At 43.2% G+C, this 27,150-nt stretch overlaps 2 protein-coding genes and 1 long non-coding RNA gene across 8 annotated transcripts in view; 2 read left to right on the top strand and 1 right to left on the bottom strand.

Moving 5' to 3' along the window:
* The window catches only part of LOC311253344 (nck-associated protein 5-like), a gene marked incomplete at its 5' end in the record, with an annotated part of 154,179 nt that extends 138,458 nt beyond the window's left edge, over window positions 1-15,721 (top strand). For all 4 annotated transcript variants that reach the window (XM_084347242.1, XM_084347243.1, XM_084347244.1 and 1 more), the window contains 5 exons: window positions 2,452-2,772; window positions 4,240-4,325; window positions 4,552-4,681; window positions 4,767-4,942; window positions 12,909-15,721. In XM_084347242.1, the coding sequence (XP_084203368.1) occupies window positions 2,452-2,772; window positions 4,240-4,325; window positions 4,552-4,681; window positions 4,767-4,942; window positions 12,909-13,211 (1,016 nt within the window). In that variant the 3' untranslated portion in view covers window positions 13,212-15,721. The remainder of the gene's footprint in view (window positions 1-2,451; window positions 2,773-4,239; window positions 4,326-4,551; window positions 4,682-4,766; window positions 4,943-12,908) is intronic.
* The window catches only part of LOC311253346, a 95,214-nt gene that overhangs the window by 61,840 nt on the left and 6,224 nt on the right, over window positions 1-27,150 (bottom strand). Inside the window, exon 3 of one of the 2 annotated variants that reach the window (XR_014621675.1) lies at window positions 18,430-18,896. The exons of the other annotated variant lie outside the window; for it this stretch is intronic. This is a non-coding gene — a long non-coding RNA (uncharacterized lncRNA). Of the gene's footprint in view, window positions 1-18,429; window positions 18,897-27,150 lie in introns of those variants that run through there. 2 annotated transcript variants of the gene reach the window in all.
* Window positions 16,793-26,066, top strand: LOC311253345 (ly6/PLAUR domain-containing protein 1-like). Of its 2 annotated transcripts, none has more exons than XM_084347247.1 (4): window positions 16,793-17,117; window positions 20,167-20,301; window positions 23,280-23,573; window positions 24,754-26,066. In XM_084347247.1, exons 1-3 carry the CDS (start codon window positions 17,069-17,071, stop codon window positions 23,522-23,524), a joined length of 429 nt encoding a protein of 142 aa, XP_084203373.1. In that variant the 5' UTR covers window positions 16,793-17,068; the 3' UTR covers window positions 23,525-23,573; window positions 24,754-26,066. The 2 variants fall into 2 exon arrangements, with proteins under 2 accessions (XP_084203373.1, XP_084203372.1); XM_084347246.1 differs by having other exon boundaries at window positions 16,797-17,117; window positions 23,280-23,552.

Genomic DNA, 27,150 nt, shown 5'->3' with positions numbered 1-27,150 from the left:
CCCTCGAGGCGGTTATTTCTTCTAGTAAAGGGACAATAAATTGACCGGCTCATAGCGCAGAATGACCCTAATATATCTGCGAGGGTTTGATGGCAGTGTTGATCAATAGCAATGATTCTGCCATCACTTCACCTGGTGCTGATGTTTCAAAACTTACTTTCTAGCTTTAACTTTGAAAAAGAGCCGAGATATTCCTGAACTTCACTCTAATGACCTGGGATTACCAGACTATACAATCAGTGTCATTGCCTTTTAATCCGATGGCTCATCCTGAATGAGGTTATGGTCGTTAGTGACAGCTCCTCATTGCATAGAGCCCATTTCACACTATGGAGGTGCCAAAAGAAACACTTTCTCCCCTCAAACCCTGGAGTATTGTATACAGAAGTGATAGGGAGCCCATGAAAAACTAGATTATGTCCAGTTGTTGTTGCCTCTGGGTAGAATTACTGTGGACCTTGTTATGGTTTGGTTATAGAGGGCATTTTGAACTGCCAGGCTTGGCATTCAATTATACAGCTTTATAATCTATGGCTCTCTCTGCCTTTCTCTCTCACACCCACACAAATAAGTATTCAGGTGGTGTGTTGGGGGCAATAAAACATGTAATATGATTACAGTTAGTACGTACAATAACGCGTTACCGCACAAAATTAAAAGTTTTATATCCCTTTAGTCCGTAAAGGTCCACTGAACAAAAATAACAAAAGGAGGGGGATTTCATCAAATCAATCATCTTTTCGGTGTAGTTGGGTATGTTTGTTTTGGTTATGTTGCCGACCGTTGCTGATTTCCACCCAAGGACAGCCCTTGGAGTATTGCAAGCGCTCCCAGTTCAGAGACAACCGGCTCTTTCATTCAAGTATCTTTGCTGCCATGGTCGACCGAGCTGTTAGTAGCTATCAACAAATTAATGAACCACGATTGTAGTAATTTTAGTCGGGTTGCTTTGGGCCAAGGTATTTCATCCGTTACAGTGTAAAGTCTTGCCTCTTCCATTTTGTAATACCTAGTTGTACTTCTGCGGTTATCTTGGTGAAAGTAACGGTAGTGACAGTAGTAGATACTAGTAAAATGTGATACATCACATTTCAGAAGTGTCTAATTCTTTGTATGTCAACTACATTGTGCATTTTTTAAACTTAGATCAGGATTTCTTGATCCGACTTTTTATCCTTTCGCAGCAGCTGTCCCCATGTGACTCACAGCAGATATGTGTACAAGTAACAGGCCATCTGTCCGATGTACAGGGTTGTATGTGTACACCCGAACACGCAGGACTCATTTTCACAGGTTCTGTATGCACTTCAGGGTGTTGAAAGTCAGAAGCAAGTCAGATGGAAACTTTAAGTAAACAAGAACTCTCGAACACAAATAAAAACCTTCCTTAAATTCCCTCATTTGTGAATTTATTGACATAGTTTTGACATTCATAGCAGAAGGCTTGTTGTTACTTGAGTGAATTACTAATGACACTCTGAGAAAAGGCTATCCAAAGAGAAAATGGATCAATAGTTTTAGCCTCAGACCCGCGAGGAAATGTTCTGAGGCTTTAAGCCGATTCGGAAAGTGTGCCCCCTTACCCTTCTTCCTCCGTCAACAGAAATGCCCAACAGTATTTCGAGAGAACTTTTATTCACAGAAGAAAATGCACACGAGTGGACTGGACCCCATCGAGACGGGGATATACAGTTGAGAAGCAGAGCCTGTCAATATTGATCCGCCTCGACAAACTAGAAAACATGCCAGAGCTTTGACTTACCAATGTTTTGAGAGAGAGAACGGAGAGAGCAGAGGATTCATCCTCTCCAGGGCCGACAGTAGGAGATACAATGTGAAATATTACAAATTCAATCTCAGCCCAAAGTTGCAAACATAATTAGCGTTTAACTGTTGGCCATTAGCGGCGGCAGCTACAAGGACCTGGGCCGAGCTGAATGGTCGTCCATCTGTTGCAGCCTGAGTCAAGGCCCGGCAAACTGTGGCTTCCAAACGACGTCCATCTGTTGCTACTCGCCATCATTTCTCCTGATTGCAACCCAGCGTGCACTCCTGATGAATCTGACGAACGTGTCCTCGGGTTGTGGCTCAATTGTGTGTTTTGTTCAGAATGGCTGGCAGCAGGTGCTTTCTCGTTGTCATATCTCGTTTTGATTGTACATCTGTGATTGCTGAAACAAGGAACGCTGGGCTAAGGTGCTTCAGGACGGAGCCGCCAGCTCTTCTACACTACAACAATAATCATTTCTTCCCCTTAGATACAATATATATCAAATAAAATGCTGTCTTTTCTCTCTTTTCCTACTGGCCGTGTGTTACTGAACCTGCCACAGACGCCCTCTTTACTCACAACCCTTTCCCATGCATGTGAATCCAAGCCCTCCTTTCTCTTCCTTGATCGTTGTTCCCTGCCTCTCCCAGACGTCACACTCCTCTCCCTTGTCACTTTAGGCTCCGGCTGTCAGATGAGAACCCTGGACAGCGGGATCGGCACCTTCCCTCTCCCCGACTCCGTCACCCGGGCCAGCGGTCGCCACATCCCTAAATCCGAATCCAGCCCCGATGGGGTGACCGCCGGCTGCTCCGAGCTCGATCGGGAGCCTCCCTGTTCCCACCCAGACCCCTCACAACCTGATGTGAAAGTGCCTTCCCTCCCAAAAACCCGCCTGCATGCCCCGGCAAGCATGGGTCACTCCCTGTCCGACCCCAGTGTGACCGGCAGCAACGACGCACAAGACATTCAGAGCCGGCTGCCCAAATTAGCAACTTCAGGTGAGTCGAGAACCGCTTTATATTTAATGTGTTACCTGGTAAACTTTGTGCTCAGTGCAAGTAAGCAAATGTTGGCATGCTAAGAACCGGTATACTGCTGCAACCCCAGGGTTAGGGTTAGGGTTGAGCTATTGACTGGTGCTGCAGGAAACGGTGACATCATTTGTGCCGTCGGCCCTGTGCGATTTACTTTACATTACGAACCACATGGCACGACATGTAGAAGAAGAACGTCTTTGCTTTCCTAATTGCTTTTCTCAATCAAGGCCAAACAGAGAAGTAGATTGAAATGTCTGTGAAAGCATCTATTATGAGCGCCAAGCCTTGAAAGCCTTCGACAGCCTTTCAGGAGCTTAGTGAAATATCGGGTGTCGCTGTACTTTATGTTAACACACTTTCCTCGAGAGCGCTCAAGGGCTCCAGACACGCAGACGAGGGGAACGAGTGTGTTTGCTTTATTACGCTCTGATTAAAAGAAGAACCTTGTTTGTTCAGCTAATTCTGGAGCTAATGCATCAACACTGACATCTGATACTCAGCTGAGATGACAAAGAAGTCTGTGTCCTTTTCAGAGACTCATACTCGCCCATTGCCCCGAGGAAAACTAACAAATGCAATTAGATAAGCCTGTCAACACAGCCATAGATCATAAAGCGCCGGCTGCCTCCGCGTTTGGCGTGATGCACAGCAGAAAGGTGGTGGGTAGGATGCAATCAGATGGCTGATTAAAGCTACAATAACACACGGGGATGAGCGATCACACCCGGGGATTTATGCTTACAGGACATTAGAGTGCATCCATTTCACCTCGGTGCCGCGTTGGCTCTGCAGAGACAGCAGTTTGAGTCACAGAGCAGCTCCTGTTGAGCCAATTCTGTGCATCTTCATCATATGGTTCACCTTTTTCTCTTCTGCCTGTCCTTACTAAAGCTTACGGATGCCAGAAATGGAGCAGCATCTGTCACATTGTTTGCCTCCTAATAGGCGAGAGGACTTTTATGATCTCCATGCAGATTTTTTCAGCATCGGCCAAAAGCTGCCAGTTATTGTAATGCGGCTGAATGTTAAAAGACAATTAAATTGGCGCCAGTCCGAGGCAGCGGTATGCAGACTGATAATAAAGCAGCGCTTCGTCATTCAGGAGGCCGACTGAAGGCGGTTATATCCGAGCCGCCAGGAGTCATGGCCGGGAACAATCGCGCGGCGGACGCCATTAATGTTTGATAGCTCGGATATTGTGCGAGACCAGTCATATAGGCAGAAAGTGGCAGTGTGTGTAGGCAGTCGGATTGGTTTTGCTTGAATGGATGTGTGAGATTGTCACTTCAGAAGAATTCAAATGATGTTTTCCTCTCTCCGCCGTCTATATGCATCACATTAGGTGGTCGGACGGTGAATGCAAGACGGATGCGTTTGTTATTTACCGTTCAGCTCATTTTCTGTTTCGCCTCTTTTTTTGACCTCTAGATGCAATCAGGACGAAAAGGTTGAGCCTCGGTGCTCCTCGCAGCAACACCTCCAAGGACAACGAGAAAAAAACAGAGATGCCCGGTGTAAGTCATTTACATTACAATATATTCACCGACTTATTAACAGCTCTTAAAAGAGGTATACCAGTGTATGCACGGGGCAGACGAAGCTTTCAAAACCCCTCATAAAAATGAGCTTATCTCAAAAACTAAATAATAAAAATAGTTCAAATAAGCTGCATTTAAAGTGCTTTAAAAAAGTGTCTCGTCTACATTTTAAAAGAGTTTTTCCTTGTTTAATGATGAACAGGAAAGAGCCCTGCAAGTGTGCACGTACTCGGGGAGCAGCAGCGACACTGAGACCGAACTCGAGGAAACCGGAAGCACTTTGGGCTCGCCGCAAAGGACCCTGATCCACCGAGCCAAGAAGAGTGACTCAGGTGTGGTTGAAAGCTGCCGTTTTCTCTCCTTTCTGTTCTTTTCCCTCCTTATTTCCCATCATAACAAAAATCCTCCCGTCCGCAGTCGACCAGAACGAGGAGACCCTGAAGAGGAGCAGCGTGGAGAAATCCTTGTCAATCATGGACTACTACCAACATGATGTGTTTACACATCTGGAGAAGGACAGCAGGAGGATTTCCCAGTACAACTTGTTGCACAAAGAGTCATCCCTCGACGGCACGGCAGGAGATAGACTAAGTGTGAGTATTAAAACAGCTATAACAGCTGTAAAGACGCTTTACAGGCACACTGGTGATTCCTACGAAGCATTTTATTGCTCATCACACCCTCTTATGACATCCAGGAATCTGCGCAGGCAGTGATACTTCCTGCGTTACTCATTTTTTTAAAGGCACTTACTCAGATGATGGATGTTCCTAATGACTCATTTCCCTGACATTAAAACAGAAGTCTAAAATTAGAGAGCACAATTTAAAGGAACAGTGGGTCCACAATATATTCTTACATGGTCCACGTTAAGACGTAAGACAACATCACTGAAAATGAACAATAAACATGTTTTCCTGAGGAAATATCCAGGCGCCTGGCAAAAAAATGCCATTTTGTGATCTCAGGATGCTTGTGCTCAAGACAAACAGGGACAAAAACTCACTTTAATTCTTTATTTCCTTATTTACACCAACTTGATGCTTATAAAATAGCAAAAAACAAAAAAAAACAAATACTTTGGTGGAAGAACAGCCTATAGTTTGCTGGATCTGAAATCTCATTGGCTACATGATGCATCAGTCGTCCACAGGCTCAGTAAAGAGGAGAAAGAAGATGTCTACATGATCACTCATTGGCTGTTGTAGGCTCCAGGGCGGGCATATATGTTTGTATCGGCTGCGAGGTTAATGCAAGACACCGCTAGACACCTTTTATTGACTGGTTTCCCTAATTCAGATGCTGATAATTGGTGTTCAGAGACTCGTTTACTGTAAGTAAGAGGACATTTTTATGCAACATACTCCAAGTTTTTGTTATTTTACACTCACTATTTTAATCGATTTGCCTCGATATACCGTTTGAAGCAGATAATGAGGTGCGCCCTGTGCTGACTGTCGTAGAATAAATCAATCTCCTCATTTCATGAGGCCAAATGGAGGCAGTTTGAGCGAATACAAAGCCAGGCAGCTCCCAGGTGTGGGACTTTGTACAGTGTGAAGGGAGACACACTGTCACAGGGTTTGCATAATTCTTCTTTCCTCGCAGCAGAGGCATGAAGATGAATATTTTTCTCCTGTATGTCACCAACTTTGGCAAGGAGGCTTTTCAGATGGTCAGAGCAACTTCCTGTCGAGCTGCAATGTCGACTTCACCTTTGAAATACTTCCCGAGGCACGAACCGACTCGCTAAACTCCCAAGATTTTTATTTTCCACCGATGGAATTGTTTGCAGATTTTCATAGAAAAAGACGCGTAATTGCTTTCGATCGCCTTGCCCTCTCGTGTCAGCGGGTATTTGCCTATTAGTATTTAACGCTGCTGAATGACAAATGAGGATCAGAGACCGTGAAATGGCCTCCAGCGTGCACGGCCCCGGCTCTGCGGGACGGCCGAACTCTCCTCTCTTATACCCCGACACCCGCCCTGACACAAAAATCCATATTTTGAAAAAAAAACAAGAAAAAGGATCTGAGTCAACACGAGCTCAAAAGACTCTTGTGTAGGAGATGGGAGGAAAAAATCTGAATTTATTCTGTGTTGTTTTTTAATTCTTGACCTTTGGTGTCCTGGAACTCGACATCAGAATCAGATATAGACTATTTGAAAGCATTTACGCCCATAAATTAGAATAATTATGCAGAATTTGAACCGCAAAGTGGAATATGCTTACTGCGTCGGCTTTTATTAGCACCATTATACATTAAAATGTAGTTTTACACCGCTGTAGCTCCATCTGAGCCACTCTGCATGCGTAAAAAAATGCATGTGTCACCATTATCTTTCATTATCGACAAGAAAATGGCAAATGCAGCTGGATGTTGCTGGTGGCAGAAAGAGTGGGGTGACTCAGCATGCAAACACCACTGCTAAAGTGCCCTTGAGCAACACTCGAGCAAGACTGAATCCCTCCAATCCCGGAGTGTAGTTTTCTTCGGCTGCCTCTTCCATCTGACCTCCGCAAGCAAAAACAGTCTTTCAACCATTTATTCCGTTATTGTGTGAGGCAGAGTCTCGGCTTTGCAATGCAAAGTTGAGCGCTCGCACTTGAACTGGAAGCGAGAGGGAAAAAGAGAGATGTTTTTTCTCGCCTCCCAGCGGAGAGGTGGGACGTTTCCGTGTGGCGCCGCTGTGCGACCAAGCTGCAAGCACGGCTCCATTAGCTGACATGCAAGAGAGCAACAAAGCTGCGTTCGTCTCATCCCCGAACCTGTCTGTCATTTAATTGGATGCGGTAGGCTACGTTTTCTGAGGGGGTGGTGATGGTAGCTTATAGTGCTCACGGGAGAGTCTAAAGCAAAGATGAGCGGTCAAGAGTTGAAGTCCCAAAACAACCTGGCATCATGTCCTGTCGTGTCAGAACATTAGCCCGCGGTACCAGTGGTGGGAAGTACATCTACTGAAACAGTGTGGTTCAGCATTTTACTGATTATAATCATTAAGTCCTTCCAGTTATGGAAATAACTTTTACTTATACTTGACCTTTTTCGGTACTTAAATACTTTGTCCACTCCACGTGCATAAAACGATACGATACCCACATTCGATCGAATTAAAAGTGCCTCGAAAACAAATCAACAAACAAAAACTAACAATCAGATTTTCAACCCAAAGCTGGTGCTGGTACATGTTCAGCGCTGTGTGAAACACGCTGTCGTTGATCGTGTAGACTTCTCGAAATAGGTATCGATTACTGTTTTTTTGAATTACTTTAATCAAACTGGTATTGTGACAACCTTGATGGCTTCTCTTCATCATAATGGACACATCGACGAGGCAAAATGAAAAGTACTTCATCAACAGTTGTTATTAATGTGCCAGCAATATGGTGCTTCTCTAAAAAATACACAATGCTAGTAAGCAATCCAAGGAAATAAGCTTACTTCAAGAAAGTTAGTGTTTGATTGTACAGCGTCTGTATCTTCACACAAGAATAGGAAACTTCCTGCTGTCGCATCAAGAAAATGTGACCCAACTTCAGGAATACCTGAAACATCCCTCTGCATCGGCAGACTTATTCACCATTTGTCGGAAAATAAGACTTTGAAGACTTAATTCGAGGCAAAAAGACCTGATAAAGAGATTTTTGCAGGGTTTTCCCTGTTGGAAACAGGTATTATCCCTTCATTCTAAGCCAAAGATGATATAAATGTTGACACTAACCTTATTCCTGAGCTGTTAAGCAGCCATAATGATGGATGACTGCTGTTGAACCCATTTACCCTACATTATTCCTTTGAAAAAGACAATCCATCTGCGTGTCATCACCCCCTCGACCCTCTCAGCGCACGTCCGTACCTGCGTGGTCACTTTCCTTTTGTCGGGGAGCTTTCCACTCAGCAGCCGTTGTCATTGGGAGCGGTTTGGGGAAGTTTGGGCGCTGGTAGCGGGCCTGTGTCAGAGCCCGGTGATTTAAGCGCCTTTAATAACCTTTCACAAACACTCAGGAGAGTGATGTAAAGCTCAGCGGCTCCCATCAGAGCCCTCACAGCCCGCGCTGGCCTCCCATTCATCATCCTGACAGCACCTGACAGTCCTGCTAACGGCGGCGCCCGCCCCCTTCTCCTCCTATCCTCTCCTTCCTCCGAGTCTCTCTTTCCTCCACGTGTCTCTCCTCGTCTTCCTTTCACTTTTGCCTCTCTCCATTCCTGTCTCTCCCTTACAACTCTCTCCGTCTGTTCTCCTCAGATGACTTCTCTCGCTTTTGTTCTCAACACTTTCCCCTCGTCCTTCTCTTTGTTTTCCCTCCCAGACTAACTTTTCTAACCTTTACCCGCTGCCTCGCTCTTTTCTTTTTTCCCCTCATTTCCTTCCTTTGTCTGCGTCGAAGGTGAAAGAAACCGCTGCAGGAAAGTGACACAGGACATATGCCGAGGCGTAGCATCGGTGAAGTTTGAGGGATTCCTGGGGTTCGCGTGAACAAAATCAGCATGCACGGCATCTCCTCGAGCGTCGAGCAGCTTGTTACCCTGAGCGATGATTATGTGGCGAGGGAGAGGGAATTTCAGTTGACATGTAATTTGAAATAGTGCTGCCGGACGATACCGGTGTACAAATAAATATCAACAGTAGGAATATGTTCCTCCTCGTGAGTTGCTGTCAGAGTTATAGCATTTTGCCAGCCAGCATGAGCAGGAGTCAGAAGGAATACACCCAGAAACAGAATCGAATTATCCACACGGCGATGACGGTTGTTTCTACCCATCGTAAAGTAAATTCAGTATCAGGCAAAAATCAAGGACACACTGTGAATGACGTGTCCGGCGAACCGAGATTCAGATTGTATAACTTTATGTCAGCAGCAATGTGACTTTTCCAATTTACCTGCCCTCCTTCCAAACTTGATAGTGACCAAACTTAAAATGTGTTGCCTCCGGTAGACGCAACACAGCAGATGGAAACTACTTTAAACACAAAGTTCAAGATGTTCAAGACGCCTGTGCCTCAAGTTCAAGCTTGTTTCTATTAAGTTTGAAGTTTGGGAAGGTGATTCTGGACAAAGATTGTCGAGTCTCATTCCCAGATCGTCAAATACTGCTTGCTTGGGATCAGTGTTCAGCCCGATTCAAAGTGTCTGTATTCAAAGATCTGTATTCCTACAGAGCGTCTTCTCTACCTTTAATCCTTGGTCAGTAATTATTATTATTTCTTCCTTGGATTCGAATCCCTCCAACAAAATCTGATCAAAGTGGCGATGAAAGCTGACTGTTGTGTTGCCTCACGTAGCCCAAAAGACTACAGCGGATGGCTAACTAGCTCGTACGTACGTAAGAAAACACTGCAGAATGATATAAAAATCACAAAAAACAAAAAGAACAGAGAGAAAAACACACAACAAAGGAGGAGAAGGGAGAAAATGTCTTCTTCAAGTCACAATAAAAGACTTTCTCAGTAAGCTATTGTAGTGAGCAGGTCTACTGACTTCGAGTTTGGACATCCCATTACTGACATGTGATGCAGAACCAATTGTCGATTTGGCCCCTCGTGTTTCTCAAGTGGGAAGCTCTCACTGAGACGTCCGCCTGCAGCCTCGGTTATGCGTGCAGAGCATCATTTTGGCTGCGCCCGCAGGTGGTACTGAGTCCTGCGCCGGGAAAAAAGGTTCGATCCGCTGGTAATTGTGTTCCTCCAAAATCAAATCCAATCAGCGATAAGACAGCCATTCCCTTTCTTTCTTCTTGTTTCCGAACGAAATGAGATATAGAGGGAGGGTGAGCCGGCTGAGAGAGTCTAGAGGAGCTGAAGACTCTTCTTCACTGTCACAGCACTCTGCTAATCACTGATCCCCATCACGTCATGCACTCTTTCTCCTCCCGAGGCCATAAAACGTCAATTTCCACGGCTGACAATGATGTGACATAAAACAGCGAAGCGTGCGTGTTGAAATAAAACTCAACAAGTCTGATCTGCATTCAACACCTGCGCTTAATTTGAGTTTGCACATGGGACAGGTGTCACCTTTGGCTACGTTTTCTCCTTTAACTTTTCTTTTGATTCCGTCTTCTTGATACATTTATTGCGATTGTGCCGAATGAGGTCACATCAGCGCACATTAATTGGGTTTGCTGGGATTTTAGGGTGGAAGGTTGATTCTGACGCTCTCAGTATGAGATTATTAGTACTTCCTTTTTATGGTTTTTAGCTGTGAAGTCTTGAAGAGAATGTAAATAATGAAAACTCTCCTTTTTCTTTCATACCTGCACACACATTTACATAAATCTCTCCATGCTTGATGGTACTTTGAATGGACCTCAAAGATTTCCACATTTCCTTTGAAACTGTCAAATAAACCACGAATCTATGCACTTTTCAGATATCTCGTCTCGCTCTTATGGTACAGAAACTAAAGCCCTCATACTATCTGGCCTCTGAGTCCTGCTGCCCAAATCACAGAATAGTTTACACCTGGGCTGGCAGGTGAATGCAATTAATGAGCAGGAAGCAGAGGCAACCAACAAGGCTTCAGGCCCTTAAGGAGCAGCACTGAGAACAATCACTATTGTTTTTTACCCTCTCTTCACCCACACACGCAGCCCAACGTACAGCCGGATGCATGGTTTCGTAGAACTTGTCAGAAAGCATTACAAGAAGTGCAGGAAAGCTACAGCAAGTTAGGGATTATTAGATAACAGCAGGATTTCTGAGATAAATTAAACTAGACTGAGAATATTGCATATCTAAGGATCACTAAAATACTGCTTTACCCGACTTCTTATCAGGGTTAAAGCTAAAAAATAACTTTATGGTACGGTTGCAACCTAATATTACAAAATTGGTTTGGACCCAAAACTGCAGAGACTTCCTCTAAAAACCATTTTCCACCCAATGAGCTATGGTCCTTGATGTGGTTCTGTTCAAGATTCTTTCAACCTTGGTGCTATTTGGCGAACCAGCCCTCATTACCATCGTAATGAAAGATGTGTCGTCAATAGAGAAAGTTGCACAACCGAATTATAAACAGCCGTAATTGTGCAACTCAAGATCTCGATCGACTTCTTCATCCTCTCTTTCCTACTACCATGGATCGCACTTCAGGGAAAAGGAAAACCTATAATTTTTTGGTCCAAACTGGGACCCAACTTTTCAGGGTCCGAACCAATTTCTGTTTGGTGGAAATGCATCCGAATGGTTCAACATTATGTTCGTGAACCAGAGCTCAACCCGTTCCACGTTGTCTTCTGTCACATTAGCATGTCAGTCAGTTCGACATGAGCAACGAAATGTGACAACTCATAAGATCATAAAAATACCTGCTGGCCATTTTCACCACTATCGCAGCACTCCAGACAATTTTACTGATGCAGTTTATGTGTTCGTGCTTCATGTGTGGAGCAGTTCTGGGTTCAAGTCTGAGGGGAGATACACCTCACAGCAAAATGCTAAATGGTCCAGGTTTGGAGCGTCCCTCGGGGGCTTGCTTGGACCCCTCCAGCTATTCCTCTGTGTACTTACCCCTGCAAAAAAAATACCTTTGTAGATAACTGCTCTCCCAGGCTGGATTGCTGGGAGGAAAATGCAGCCAAGCAGAGAATCTTGTTTACAGCCTCGAAGGAGGGTTTTCATACTGATTGTGCTCCCTAAAATGCCTTTTGAGACAAACAGTCAAGATCACGGAGAATACTGACAGACTTGGCACATCATAAACAACTATTTTTAGCTTTTATGTGCTGTTTTGTTTTCCCGTAGACAGGGTTTGACTCGTAGGTCATCAGCAGTGATGTGCCGTGGAGTCATCTGGCAATGAATCAAAGCATAAAGTAGCAAGGAACCAGCCGGTTAACGGCGGCTTTTGCACTTTTGTTGTCGAGTCTAATCACTGCTGAGTTGCCTAAAGACGAATACCCTTGAAAGGCCAACAGACTAAGATGTGAAGACTCGATCCAGTCGAGTGATAAGACCTACAATAATAACATTTTTCAATTCTAATATCTTCTGAAGTGTCACGACTCTGAGTCACCCCAATCAGCGCATCCACGATGACACTGCTCCTGCTAATTGAAGCGGCGTTAACAGATAGCAGCTTTAGACGCAACATTTCCCCAGAGAAACATATTCCCTGCTGTGCTAATTCATAAAGCAGACGACCACGGGCTGAACTGGAAAAAAAAATAACGTATCATACGGCCCAGTTAATAAAACAGGAGGAGTGGGTGAGCCCAGATGCCCAGAGATGCATGCCTGCCAACACCCAAGACATACATTTGGTCCTTGAGCGTGATAAAAATCTCAATATAGATCACTGTCGTGCTCTCAAGCGGCGTCAGTCTTATTGCTTTGCAGCACTACACTGCAAACCAGATGAGTTACGCAGTGCTGTGTTAGACCCACTTCCGTGCTTGGCATTTTGTATCTGTCAAAGCAGCAGAAACAAGTTTGTAGTAACATGAATTTGAGATGAACAAAATGCAACTTTTTACAGTGCGGCATACTAATTTCCCATAAATTTACATATAATCGTGCTCCCTATTGATCTTTGCTCCTTTTTTTGTCTCTCTGCAGAAGGAGATTCCCATGGAGAAGATGCCCGTCAGCGCAAACCAGCCGGGCTCTCTCGACTTCTCCTTGGAGTCCCTGAACAAGCTGAATCACAGCAGCTCCAGCAGCGGCAGCCTGTACCCGGACAGCCGCAGAGGTGACTGCCACGCAGACGCGGGGAAGAGCGGCGAGGACTGCTGCAAGGTGGACGAGCCCTCGTCCTCCAGCTTCTCGAGCAAGCCTGGGGCCGATCCCGTGGGCTCCCTCAGTGACTCGCTGTACGACAGCTTCTCCTCCTGCACCAGTCAGGGTTCAAATGATGTGTAGGGGCAATGAGTAAGAGGGCGGGGCTGTAAGTCCAGTGGATGTCTCAAGTTTGACTCGGAGAACAGGTCGAGTTCTTGACCCTTACCAACGTTTTTGTTCCCTTTTGAATACTCCTTTTCTTTTGTTTGGATGTTGAAGGGTACAGCAGGGCCATGGAGTGGATTTCCAGGTTGATTTTCATCTCTGTTGAACCTTAAAGATGCACGAAGGAATTCTGGTTGATTGTTGAGTGTCATTCCCAGGTCGTCAAATATGGACGCTTCCGGTTGGTGGCTCATCAGATATCAAAGTTTTGGAAAGATTATGCGTCAAATACTGATGTTTTGGCTTGTTGGTTCATCAAATACCAACGCTTTGGAGAGATTAATCGTCAAATACTCACGCTTTGGGTTGGCGGCTCATCAGATACCGACACTTTGGGTGGGTCATTCGTCAAATACCGATGCTTTTGGTTCGGCTGATGGTTCATTAAATACCAAAGTTTTGGGTCAGTAGTTCATCGGATACCAACACTTTCGATTGGTGGCTCATCAAATACCAATGCGATGGTTGTGGTTGGTAGTGCGTCACATACCAACACTTTCTGTTGGTGATCCAGACCCGGGCGCCAACCAATAGTATTGGTTTCCTGTTTGACAACCTGGGAATGAGACTCAACAACAACCCTGAATTGATCTTTGCACCTATAAGAACCCTGTACGCATTAGTTTTCGGTTTGGTCTTGGCTTGACTTTGACCTAATCAGACTGGACTAACGTGGTCTTGACTACAGCCCTGCCTCAACACGTGGAGCCCTGCCCTCGCCGCATACAACACGAAGCACTTAGTGGAGCCGGAGACACGAGGATGAAACCTCAACCCGAACACCAAACCAGGACTTTTAATACTTTGACTCTGGATGCGGTGGACTGGACAGCAATACTCAACGTTGTCGAAATTGCAATTCTTAGTTATCTTTTCCCCCTATGCTGGGGAACTTCTTATCATTGCACTGTAAGAAATACTGTACAAAGTTTGTAAGGAGTGTAAAGTGAACGATTATTCAAGCAGTGATAAGCGGGGCGTCTTCTGGGAGGGCAAAGTTGGTGTGTAGCTGCAACGAAATTGTTGCTTTGATTGCATTCCTGTTTGCTAGGAAACTAGATTTAAACCTAAGGTGTCATTTTTTATGTTTGCTGCTATGTATGTTGCCCGTCGAAGTTGCTCATGTAATACACTTGGTTCATCTTTGTCTACCTTTTGTTTTTTTGAAGCAATATTTTTCGAAAAGAACATTTCAAATCACGACAGGATTTAATTTCTCTTTCGTTTTTTGTTCATTTTTAAATCATTTTTCAAGGTAGAAACTGCTGCCAATCTCGTCTTCGTCTCGTTATTTTGAGCAGTTATGCAAACGAAACAGAAAATCGTGAAAGAACGTCTTCAAATGACATGAAAATTATCAAAACGACTCGCTAACAAAACTCATTCTTAGCGGCGGATTAGCTAACGGTGTCAACTGAAGCAAAGCGTATTATGTTTCCACGTGGTACATTGACTAATAATGATTTTTTTTTCAGTGTCTGGCTGGTACGCAGGTACAGCGAACGCACCCAGTGTCATTGTTGGTAGCTCAGGGAACATACTGGACTAATGTAGATTGTAAGAAATAAGATGCAGCCGTCAGGAAAGTGTAAAATAACACTCAATAATATTTTGTTTTTTTGAGCTCCTGATGCAAAAAAACTCCAGAATCCAAAACAGTCTAGTCTCATGTAGCGTAGCACACCTGAACTCTCCAAAACCTCAAGTTTTCCTTTCATAGTTGTACATTGCGTTGTATATAGAAACCGCGATAAGTTAATATCAGAACGGGCATTGCTGATTGATATATGCAAATGAGAAAAAAAGAAAAAGAAAAAAAGATGTAAATTGTTTGCCAATCATTCAACCAAGGTTTTAAGTCTACTGTTTGAAAATGGCATGTATCTTTTTCCTTATGGGTTCTTGTTTTAAAACTTTAAAAAAGAAAAAAAAAAAAAAAAAAATCTTTATTTTGATCGATAAGAGCTAATACTAAAATATTTTATCACTTTATTTTAAAGACATATTTGAACTTTTTAGGTGAAGTTAATGCCAAATCTCTATCTGGAATCTGACCAGCTGGTGCTAATCAACAGAGCCGACTGTGTGTTTTCAATTTTTTTCTATGAAACTGTTAATATTGTATGAAGAGAGTCTGAAGAGGACTTGTGTATTTTTCTAGATGTCCAGTATTTATACCCACATTTTGTACTGTCAGACTGTAGTGTGATTGTCATGCTTCACCTCTCTCCTTAAATGTTCCTGGTTCCTTTGTAAAGAGAAAAATGGTTACCAGCAGTGTTACTTTGGTAATTATTATTATTAATGTTATTGTTATTATTATTATTACTGTGTGCAATTCTGTCTGTTACACCAGACTTTAATGCTATATTTTATGTAACTATTTCCTAAATAAATATGAGAAACTATTTCCTATTTCAAACTGAGCTCGAGCTGTGTGTGTGTTTTTATTCATTCATTTTTTTTTTCCTCCTGTGTTTGAACGCAACCCGCAAATCTTCCACCCCGAGGGCACCGCGCGTAATCACCGCTTCCCACTCACAGTCTGTCAGCCGGAGTGGGAAGCTCGGTGCCGGGGACTGTCCGCTCCGAGGCTCCGCTCCTCTCCGGAGGGATTTATAACCATTAGTCCCTTGATGGGTAATTATGTGCGTATAAATAAACGCAATTAGTTCAGCCACGCTCGGATGATTTCTCTCTCTGTCAACCTTTACATACAGTAATAAGCTTCATTTATAGTATTGATCACGTTTAAACAAGCAGGTTATGTTAAAAGTCGAGGTTTTATTGTGTTTATGATGGTAGAGGACGACAAAATGGGGGAATAATTGCCAAAATAGGCAATAATAAGGATATTATACAGTTTAGATGAGCGCATAAGCACTTAGAGGAGCAGAAAAGTTAATAAAATGCATCACTGCTGTGGCGTTATTACAGGAAAATATGAGTAATTAAATGTAAAACACAATAAATACATTGAAAAGTGAGAAATAGTTGAAATAATCCCCCAAAATCTGCTGAAATCTTCCTTAAAAATGAAAATTGTTGATAAAACATCATCAAAAATGTTAATATTTGCAAATAATTGTTTTTTAAAACCGTCCAGATGGTTGATTAAAGTGTTTAAGTGGCTCATCGTGAGTGAAAAAGTACCATAAAACTCAATTCTTTGTAGAATTTTATCAGAAATCACTGTAAATGTCAACCCATTGCGCGCGGACGCACCAAACTCCTTTCGTTTTTTAAAGGATTTTATCAGAAAATGCAAAAGAAAGCTCTAAAATAACAAGATATTGAAAGGAACAGATGTGATGTGGTGTTTATATGAATTCGGCCACTTTTTCGTCCCTCTCACAACAGTCACGTTACAGAAATATGATTAAAATCTAGCCCATCAAAAACGAGAAAATGCCCCCACAAAAAAAAAAAAAAAAAAAGAAAAATGTGTAAACTCTCTCTCTGTCGTCGGTGCACGAAGACAAACTGAGCGAGATTATAAAAACACCATCTCTGAGCCGCCGTCACGTGGTGCGCTTTATGATTTCTGCGCTCCTGGTTCGTCTCCAGTCGCGCTGCTGGAAGGAGACGAAGAGGAGGAAGAAGAGGAAGAGGAGAGAAGGGTCCCTTCACTTTGCGGAGCTTTGCGAGCCGACAGGATGAGCAGCGGATCCGCGTCTGCTGGGCTTCCTCCTCCGCGGCGGCTCGTCCTCCATGTCCCCGTCTGAAGTTCATTTTGGTCGGATGTTTCCCCTCCGAGCGTCTTTTGGGAGAGAATGCGTCTTCTGGTTTTTGCGACTTTATTCGGAGTCCTTCTCGACGCAGGTAGGTGAGAGTTGGAGAGACTGTGGAAGCGCTTCCAGCAATGAAACAAGTCTTTTAATTATGATTTACTTTCTGGCATCCTTTCTGTTTAGATCCATGCGCAACGGAAGAAAAACGCCACTATTACGCATTTTTTTGGATGATTTTCAAGCATTTCATCCATCATACAGATATTTTAAACAATTCAATCTCTTGATATCCTGTCCCAAAAATGTTAACGACTTCATTTTTTATGTCATTACCTTTAAAAACATAACTGTTGCCTTTTGGGGAACGAAATTCCTCTGCGTGTGTGAGGTACGTGCCGAATACAAGACAAAAATCCACTGTTGGAGTTCAGATACTTTTGGAGAAACATGAGCAACATGTTAAGATTCAGGGAAGAAACCGAGAAAATGCTGCGTTTTCTTGGTGCTGGTTTTGCGCGCCGATGGAGCGAGCGGTGCTGTGCGCATAAACTTGCGCTTCTCTCTTCCCTGTGAGCCGTTTGTTTCCACTTTGAATGAGTGATTGTCAAGTGTTGGTGAAGATGCTGCCCTGTTTATGCCGTTTTGGACCCTGATTTGAGGAAAAAGGACGCTCAGTTTGCTGTTTTCAGTGCCTGCAGTCATTTTAGTAAACGTGCTTGTGAGGACATTGGTTTCTGCTTCCTTATCATCCACTTCTGTTGTGAAAAAAACAGATTAAAGGCAATTTTCCCACACTGATAAGCCGGATTTCACCCTCCAGTATGACGGATATTCCCCCCAAAATAAGAAACATCCCTGTTATCACCCTCCTTCCAGGTGATGGATGGACGTCTCAGGTGTTGGCTTGCTTTAAAGTAATTATGCCGGAGGGTTTGTGATGTTATATTCGTGGACCTTTATCGGATGATGCCGCTGTCAGAGTTGAGATTAATGCTCGGTGCCATTTCAATAATTACGCCACTAATATATGTCAGAGGGGACGGATGGCTCGGTGGGATGTTTGGGAAAGAAAGAAAGGGCAGGCCTGTTCGGATTGGGGGGGAAGTTTTTTGATTGAGTGCCTCCTCGTGATGATGATGATGATATCTGTTGGAATTGAACCTGGCAGGTGGCATAAAACAATCCAGAGTGCCAATTAACACTGACTTATGTAATTAAAATCAACAAAGAAGTGATTGTGAGCTCTCAATAAATTGATAGACTTGAGCTGCCGGTGTTAATATTGTCAGACGTCCTGCAAAGCGAGAAAAGTGTCAGCAAATATGATCTTTAAATGGCACCAAGACGTCAATCTAACCAACACTGACGGCATAATATCCACTCGACGTCCATTTTAGCTCTCAAATCTTGATTCCTGCACGTTTTTCCAGTTTCAACGGACGCGTACATTATCAACGAGGCTTCAGGCAATAAGAAAAGCTCATCCAGGCAGCTTTAAAAGATGAAACTTGACGCGGTCGCAGTCCGACAATCCCATTTTTATTATCTGAACCGAAGAGAATCCACAAGGGCAATCTCAGGTCCCTCTTACTGCCTGTTTGTGTTGTAAATGCAGCTTTATCGCCTATAAAAATGGGTGTTGAAAGGGAATTCGAAGCGCGCGCTCACCTCCATGTGCAAAATCTATAACCTCTCCATCGACACCCAGGAGACGGCCAATAAAAACAGCAGAAAAGCCCCCGAGATTAGACTTTAGGCGGAGGAGCTGCTCGTGTGCTTTGTGAAGTCATTTAGAGTCGGCGCTGCCCTTCTGCGAGCGCTCGGGAGCCATTAGTTTTGTTTGGAGCCGCGACACCATCAAAGGCAAAATCTGTAAGGAAGACAAAAGGAAAAGGAAAGAAAGGAACGTATAGATTGGAGTCACAGTAAACAGGAAGTAGGTGGCACTGAGCTCTGATGCAGAGGAAAGGAAGTGTGTTCGTTGAAGCTGGAGTGATTCAGTCCCTTAAGTTCTCCATTTTAAAGGTCTATCTTGTAAGAAAGTTTGTTTTTTTTCCAAATACTGACGCTGTGGGTTCAATAATCAACTTTCTTACAAAGTGGACCTTTTAAATACAGTTTTATCTTTAAATATGATGCTTTTTAACCGAGACTAATCTCACAGGAGTAGTCCAAAATTTGGGGAAACACACTTTCACGCTTACGTGCCAAAAGTTTAGCGGTATGTCTGTTGCCGACAACGGTTCAGTTTTGTTAACCAATACGACTTGGTTAGGTTCAGGGAAAGATCATAGTTTGAGTTAATATAACTACATTAATGACATAATTATGTTACCCAAGTTATGTACGTGAGTATGTAAGTATCAGTTAGCTAAAAAGGCTACTAGCTATGCTATTTTAACCCAAACCAGCTCTTCAGTCATTCAGAGGAAATACGAAGCTAGCGTGTTGAACCAATGACACTGCGATCTTTTGTAAACTAATTAAAGATTTATTAGAGTTAATGTGTTGTGGCTCTGGAATTGGAGAAGATCAGTACCACTCTCATGTGTACAGGGTCAGCCAGCAGCAGGTTAGCTTAGCTAGGCTAGCTTTGCAAACCTGTTGCTAGCTTACTCTTTTCTTCAGTTTTTGCAGAGAGGGTTAGGGTTAGTTTCATCTTTTTACCTTCGGAGAGAGCGAGGCTAACATTTTTCTCACGTTTGCAGACTTTTTGCTAAGCTAAGCTAACGGTTGTTGTTCATACAGTATTTACTGCAAACACACGAGAGATCTTTTCATCTTAATCTCAGCAATCTTCACGCAAAATGTTAATGTAGCACAACAACTCACGTACGTCTTGCAGGCGTCGGTGCAAGTTATGCTGGAAAGACGAAGTATCGGGAGCATTTGCTAATTAGGAAACGTTCCCCAACACAACCCACATTCGTCGGACCAACGTCTCCAAGATGTACATGTATACGTGTCAGCTGTAATCTTTGCACAAAACAAACATTTATGCTTCAAATTCTAAGGCCATTTTCTGAAATTCTGTGAAATTTTATTCCGTATTTGACAAACAGCAGATGTATTGCAGGTTAAACCGGATACTTGGTTGATTATCTTCAGTATTCATCTCTTTTTCCTTCTGCTCGGTGCAGGAGATGCCCTTCAGATCCAGTGCTACCAGTGCGAAGAGATGAAGCACAATGACTGCTCCACGCCGGAGTACATCGTCAACTGCACCGTCAACGTACAGGACATGTGCCAGAAGGAGGTGCTGGTCAAACCCGATGGTGAGTTTACCACGGTGGCTCTCACAGCCCACTTTCCCTTCTGTTTATTCCAAGCAACACTGTTCCAGCCGCTGAAAAACCTGAAAGATTTCAATCAACACTGGTGGAAGGTTTAGGCCATGGGCCAGGGAACAAATGATTGGTTTTTGGGGAACAAATCTGGATATATGAGCACATTCGGCCACAATCGTCTCAAAAGGTATTTGGGTGCTGATATGGATCTAGATTTAGGTATTTCCTTGGCGGAGGTACAGGCTCTCAAGGTTTTTCGTAATCCGTGATCAGATCCAGGGCAGAGTCGATGAAGATTTACAGTCGAGGGCGTGAATGCCCAGCAAGGGTCAGCCAAAAGTATCCGAGGAGCTATTTATCCGCGGGAGAAAGGTGACTGTCTGGAAACCGGAGACGGAGACGAACACTGCGCTCAGGAGCTACGAGCATTAAGCTTGATTTTATTGCTATTCAGACGAGGGTAGGCATAAATTATATCCACAAAGCACCTGAAATGTACTTGATGTCCAACAGGAGCAGAGAATTAACATAAGTGCTGATGCCTCGGTGCTGTTGGAAACAAAATTGTCTGGAAAACAGCAGGTCAAAATATATCACTTTTTTGCTATAATTCATGCGAGCGCAGCCGTCATAAACGACACCAGATGGGATGTTTGCACCTGTTTGCAAAAAAGACAGAAATACTCCCTCCAGACACCTTTTAATCTTCGGTGTGACCGACCCAGCGAGAGGCTGGACGGGTCAAAACAGTCTCCTGTGATTTTCAGAGTAATAGACATTGTTATCTGTTGTTTTGTTCCTTTCCTCAGCCTCAAAGACAAAGAGGGGAAGCATTGATTGATGTGTGGGAAAAAAAAACCCGCTGTGTAACAGAAAGTGCCGTTTTTGCAGACAGAGCATCAGACTGTGTTAACACGTCGGTTTTTCCACGCAGTGTAAAAAAACCTACGCTTTAAAAAGCAAACAAATGCGAGCCCCTGCACTGTTTTTGTTGCTCAGGCTTTATATGAGTCATGACGGCGGTGCGTTGTTGTTGTGTCGCTCCAGAAAAGCCCCGGCGAACATTATCTCGCTGGACCACTTTATTCGGCTCATTCGTCAAAGAAGAGAGACTTTCCCTCAGCTGCCTCTGACACAGCATTAGATTAGTTTTGCACTGCGTTACAGATAATAAAATGGTTCAGCCTTTAGGGCGCCGGAGAGCATTTAGAGTTTGGGGAGTGTTTTTTTTTAGCCAAAAAACACAAGAGAAATGGTATCAGGAATAGATTTAACTGTGTTTATCTGCTCCATCATCAGCTGCAGACATTAGCATGTTTGGCTAACTAGCTCAACAGCTACAGTAGTAATGGACCATCATTTACATCAATCTGTGAGGTTAGAAGTCACATTAAATTAAAAGAAATGCAGTGTCGGAAGCCGATCCGATGATAACGCAATTAATGTTAACGTTAGCGACGCTGTTTTGGTCTTTCCCGCTTTAAGGCAAGTTTACACTCCAGCACCTCCCACCAGTTTTAAAAAAGTTAAACTATGAACAGCGTTTAAGTAGCTATTAGGCAGCCAAATCATAATGTTGGAATAAGACCTAGTACACGGGCATTTTTAAAGATGCTGTTCTGGTTTAAAAAAGACATTCTCGTCCACACCAGCGGTATGAAAACGCAAACACAGGCTGTCAAGCGTACGTCAAAGCAACAGGTGGCGATATAACCTTCACCGTACGGCCACGTTGGCATAAAATATGCTTCTTCCTTGTGTCCTCTACAGCGATTATCAGCTGGGGGGGCTAATTTGACCTGAACGTGTAGCTTTAGTTTGGTTTTTGGCGTGACATCATGCAGCCTGTGAAGACATCAGGTGCATTTTTTTCCAGGACTTATGTTTTAAATGAGTCAAACTTTAAAGTCAACCCAGGACAGTGTTTTGAACTGCTGGTGAGTCATTAAACTTACATTAGCTTAATTAGCTGGCTGGCTAGCTACAACTTATCAAATCATGTCAGACAGCAAAATCAATGGTTTCTGCTTAGAAGTGAGAAGTCGGCCTTTGTTTGCCTCTTTTTGTTTCTTGGCCACAAATTGGATGTTTTTAAAATCATCAAACTTCCAGTGAGGCCGAGGTGTTTTCAGCCACTTACTTTAAACTCTGGAGCAACAAAACAACTTGAGCCTTTCCGTTTGTCAAGATTACTGAGGATATAAAACAGTTTCTGTTGATGGTTACAGGCTTGATGCCAGCAGCAGTGGCTTTTTTTGGGACGTCTTGAGTAAGAAATTGAATCTGCAACACTGTTCGGTTAATTTTAAGCTTCGCCTTTGCGGAAGCTTTCTGTAAACTTGTGTATGACGAACCGAAAGCAGGAAAAAAACACTCAGCTGTGCATTTCTTCTCTTTCTTCATCAATAAAAAGCACTGCCAGATAATGTAACATTCTGCCGACAGCGGCCAAATTCATCTGAATTTGATTAAATCAAACCTTTCCTGTCCAGTAAGGGGAAATTTCATTTGCAAACAGCAGAAACCAAGATAAATAACACAATCAGAACGACGTATAAATGATAGAATACCTACATTACATAAAGACGGCAGTATATATCTCGACCAGATGAAGAAACATCACTTGATAAGAGAGTCAGAGGCTCTGGAGGGCAATAAAAAGTTGAGTTCCCCTCCGTCGTACAAGCGTACAGATTGTAGTAACACATAGCATGCTGACTAACATGAGTTAATAAGAGCGGACAGAAAGCCAATAGCTCCGTCGCAGTAAAGTGCAATAAAAATGCTGCAGCATTGCAAAAACGCAAAGGCTCTTATAAGTTGCATCTTCAATCCGAGCAATCCAATTACAACAGGGAAAACCTGATATGTTTTGCAACATCTCAGAGCTGGATGACTGGCCGATAACAGATCGTGCTCCGTCTGGACACTTACAAATTCAGAACACTGTGTTTTTTTTGTTGCAGGAATACATTATCGGAAATCCTGTGCCTCCTCCGGGGCTTGCCTCATCGCCTCCTCCGGCTACCAGCAGTTCTGCACGGGCCGGCTGAACTCAGTGTGCATCTCCTGCTGCAACACGGCGCTCTGCAACGGGCCCAGGAGGAAGCGTCCCGTCCCCTCGGCGGCGATGTCGAGCCTACAGATGAGCCGCCGTCTCCTCTTCCTGACCTTCTTCCTGCCGCTGCTGACGCTCCTCTCTGCGACGTAGACGGAGGATCCCATCGCACGCCTCCGCTGTACAGTTTGTTTCCCCTTCGGTCACTTTTGTTTCTTTTGGTTCACGCTACACAGCCCAACTGAATTAACGCTTGTGACCTGAAGTCAAAAGGGCCCAATTCTGCAAGTTTAAAGATTTTTGGCAGCAGGACACGCAGTCAAATCGATTCAGGTTGTCCTTGCAACTTCAGCTAAACACGATAAACTTGTTTGCAGTTTTTGCTGCTGGAAACTGGATGACAAAATAATAGTGGTAGCTGCATGCCAGCAGTAATGAGTAATGTTTAGAGAGTTCAGAGCCAAGAGCTGAGGTCGGGGTTTAGGTTTGCTCGTTTTTTAACATCTGAAGCTTTCCCTCATCAACACCTTACAGTATGTTTGTGGACAGCCTTGAACACATTTGGACGAGCCCCTTCGATTCAAATTAAAGCAAATGTTTGACATTTTCGGAGATGCACTGCCGGCCACCAACCCAACACATAAGAATTTGATGAGTATGAGAATCAATAATCAACTATCTTACAAATTGGACCTTTAAAGGAGAGGATAACATCAGGACAAGGTTAGTTTAGCTTAGCACAAAGGTTGAAAATAGGTGGAAACATCTAGCTTTGCGCCTTCTGAAGGTAACATGATTCTCCTGAAGAAAAAAGTGGAAAAAAAACAAACATTTACGATTTTTAGATGGTTAAGTGGTGCAATATTTCTTTGTTGGAGGCAGTTGCCTTGAAACTTCTGAAGAGTAAAGATCAACAGAGCCAAGAAACAGTCATTTATGATTTTTAAGCTTCATTTTTTTATGGATTAAACAAACAAGATATATTGTTATTTAGTGAACTGGGAGATGGAGCTTAATTTCCTCAGTCCAAGCAATGAGCTGTTGTAAAAGAATCGGACTAGCCTGCACAGAGCCTTGACCTCAACCCCGTCCAACACCTTTGTGATGAACCGGAGGCCGACCGACTCGAGCCGGCCTTCAACGCTTATTAAATGTTTTATTTCCCGCAGCCAGAATCCAAATTCTGTCCGAGGAGATTGTTAAAGAAGCAGAATAATGCACTTCTGGACCGAGATGTTCGATAACAACGTATGGGTGCAACAGTAGGGCGTCACCATGAATTTGGCGAGCCTGGAATAGGACACAAACGTGTATTTTCAGACATCTCAGTGCACTTTATTGTGCCTCGAGTGACATTTATTTACTGTGCCTTTTTCTCACAGGTTCACCTTGGAGCTCGGACCTTACTCGGATACACCGAAGGAGCAGATTTGGACACCACACTGACTTTGTATCGTTATTCTGATCGATATGACACCGGAACCAATCAGAACGACTCTGGAAACCTGGAGAAGTGGAAGCAAACCGAGCTTTCTGAATCATTTATCGCTCTCGTTTCGAGCCGTCTCTCGATTTCTTTGCCTTTTTGTGAAGTGGAGCGTTTTTGTGAGGAAGCTGCTCTGAAGTTATTTTCTGGTTATTACACGCTGTAAAAGGTGCCGGTGGAAGTCATTGTAGAAAAAGACGGGGTTTTTTTGCTTTCATTTCGTGGGCTTTGTTTGATGGTTTGAAAAACAGCACTGTCAGTTTTCTTTCTCGTCGATGCCGTTGCTGTCGTCGCTCTGAGTGCGCAGATTTTGACTTGATTTCCAACCCGAAATACACTTTTATCGTCGTTATGTTGTGGTGAAGAAGGCACTTTGATTCAGGAAACAAGAATTTGTGATGTTTCTTGCAGCACATCATCCATCTGCATATTTTTCCACTGCCGCACAGTATTAATTGACGTTCTACTACTTGGAAAGATGTTAAAATTGTTTTTGAAAGACAGTTTGTGTTGTTGCTTCTTCATCCTCGATCACCAGATATAACAGTTATAAAAGATATATTAATTAGACATCAGTAATTCATATATTCCTTTTGTGAAATCTGTGTAATTTATATTACATAGACATAGTGCAGCGTAGGAACAAGCGAAAAAGCACAAATGAACTCTTACTAGAGAAATGCTTCAAGGTGATATCAGCCATATTTTCCTTTAAGTTGACATTATTTTTAAGGACTTTAACACCCAAATCATAGCTAGTGTTGCATGTTTCCAATGCTCTAAACCAAATACTGCATTTTATAACCAATGAAAAGAAATTTGGACCTACTGTTGGGATCTTATTTGTGAAAATTGTAGGTTAATATTCCCCTCCAAATGATTTATTTATGTTTTTTTCTGTATCTGTACAGTATTATATTTATATGTGGTGAATGTGCTGTAGACAACAACAATGCAGACGTTCCAACATGTGACAAGATGCCAAGAAAGTGCGCTGAGGCTCCATTCGACATTGTTTTCACAATTATTACAATGTTGTATGTTGATTAATAGTATAAGACGTATTTCAGAGCATCATGTGGTTGAAAAAATGAAGAAGCGATGGTCCATCTGATTAATGTTTACGGCAGTTTTTTGACTGGTCTTCTGTGAAGAGTAACACTGTATTCTGCTGATGTGTGATGTAAATAAATGTTGCAGAAAAACTGAGCTGTCAGGTGGATGTATGGTGCGTTTTCAGAGCTTTTACATCGTGTGTTCCTGCAGATAATGTTAAAGCAACATTATGTAGTGATTGAAACAACACTGCACGTCAGAACAATGTTACGTCTTGAAGTAAAAACATGCACGCTCAGGAATTTTGCTGCTGACAGCTTAAACAGTAATGCTGAGCTAACGTAACACGAACCATATAACGTCATCAGCATAACATGCTACCTGCTCAAAAGATGCTGACTCAGCTTATAGTCAAAAAATAGCGAGCTGATAACTTTGCTAACACAGCCAAACATCAGGCTAGTGCAGCAACACAAAACAGCAAAAGTCCAACAGTAGAAGTCCAGCTGGGCGTCTGTCATGCTGCCTTTTATTTAGCGAACCTGACGCCAACGACGGAAAATCAGACTGAGACTCTCTGCTTTCTCTGTGACTGTATCTTTTTCTCTTATTATCTTCCACCGTCAACGTCTCCTTTGGTCGTTTCACCTCTGTCATGTCATATGTAGAAGCTGCTAATCCCAGTTCTGTTGCTTACTAGCCCAACTCTGGTTCTGGTCAAGCCCCCAGGCCAGTTTTCATAGTGGTCAAACTGTGTATTTACATCATCACGTGATGCGCTGTGGTCCAAAAAGACTTTTTCACATAAGCTAACATTGTGAAAAAAGGGTCTGTAAAGTGGCGGATACATTTTTTTGAGCATCACAACCCCAAAATGACTCGTTTCTCTCTCATAACTAGAGCCACGAGATCCTAGAAGTCTAGAAGAGCTGCATCATTACATTACTTTATCCTCATTAAAGTTAGCTGGGCGCTAAAGTTTAAATGATCATTTTGATATTGTCCCCTTTGGGCTGCCATATTAAGTCAAGAGATTTTATTTACATCCAGAGCAGCGTGTTTGTCCCAACTCCTCAGTCCAGCCCATAAAACCTAAACCAAAGTAAATATTCAGTAAATATTCTGTTATCATTTCAGGCATTTGTAGGCTTTCCTGTAGAAAAATATCACATCAACATGTTTTACTGACTTGCTGCGCTCTGAATAAAAGACTAATAGCATAAGAAGGTTATGCTAG

This window comes from Pagrus pagrus, assembly GCF_965226575.1.
Source record: "Pagrus pagrus genome assembly, chromosome: 24".
Classification (NCBI taxonomy): Eukaryota; Metazoa; Chordata; class Actinopteri; order Spariformes; family Sparidae; genus Pagrus; species Pagrus pagrus.
The sequence above is the reverse complement of the archived record's forward strand: the minus strand, read 5'-3'. Positions and strand labels throughout refer to the sequence as shown.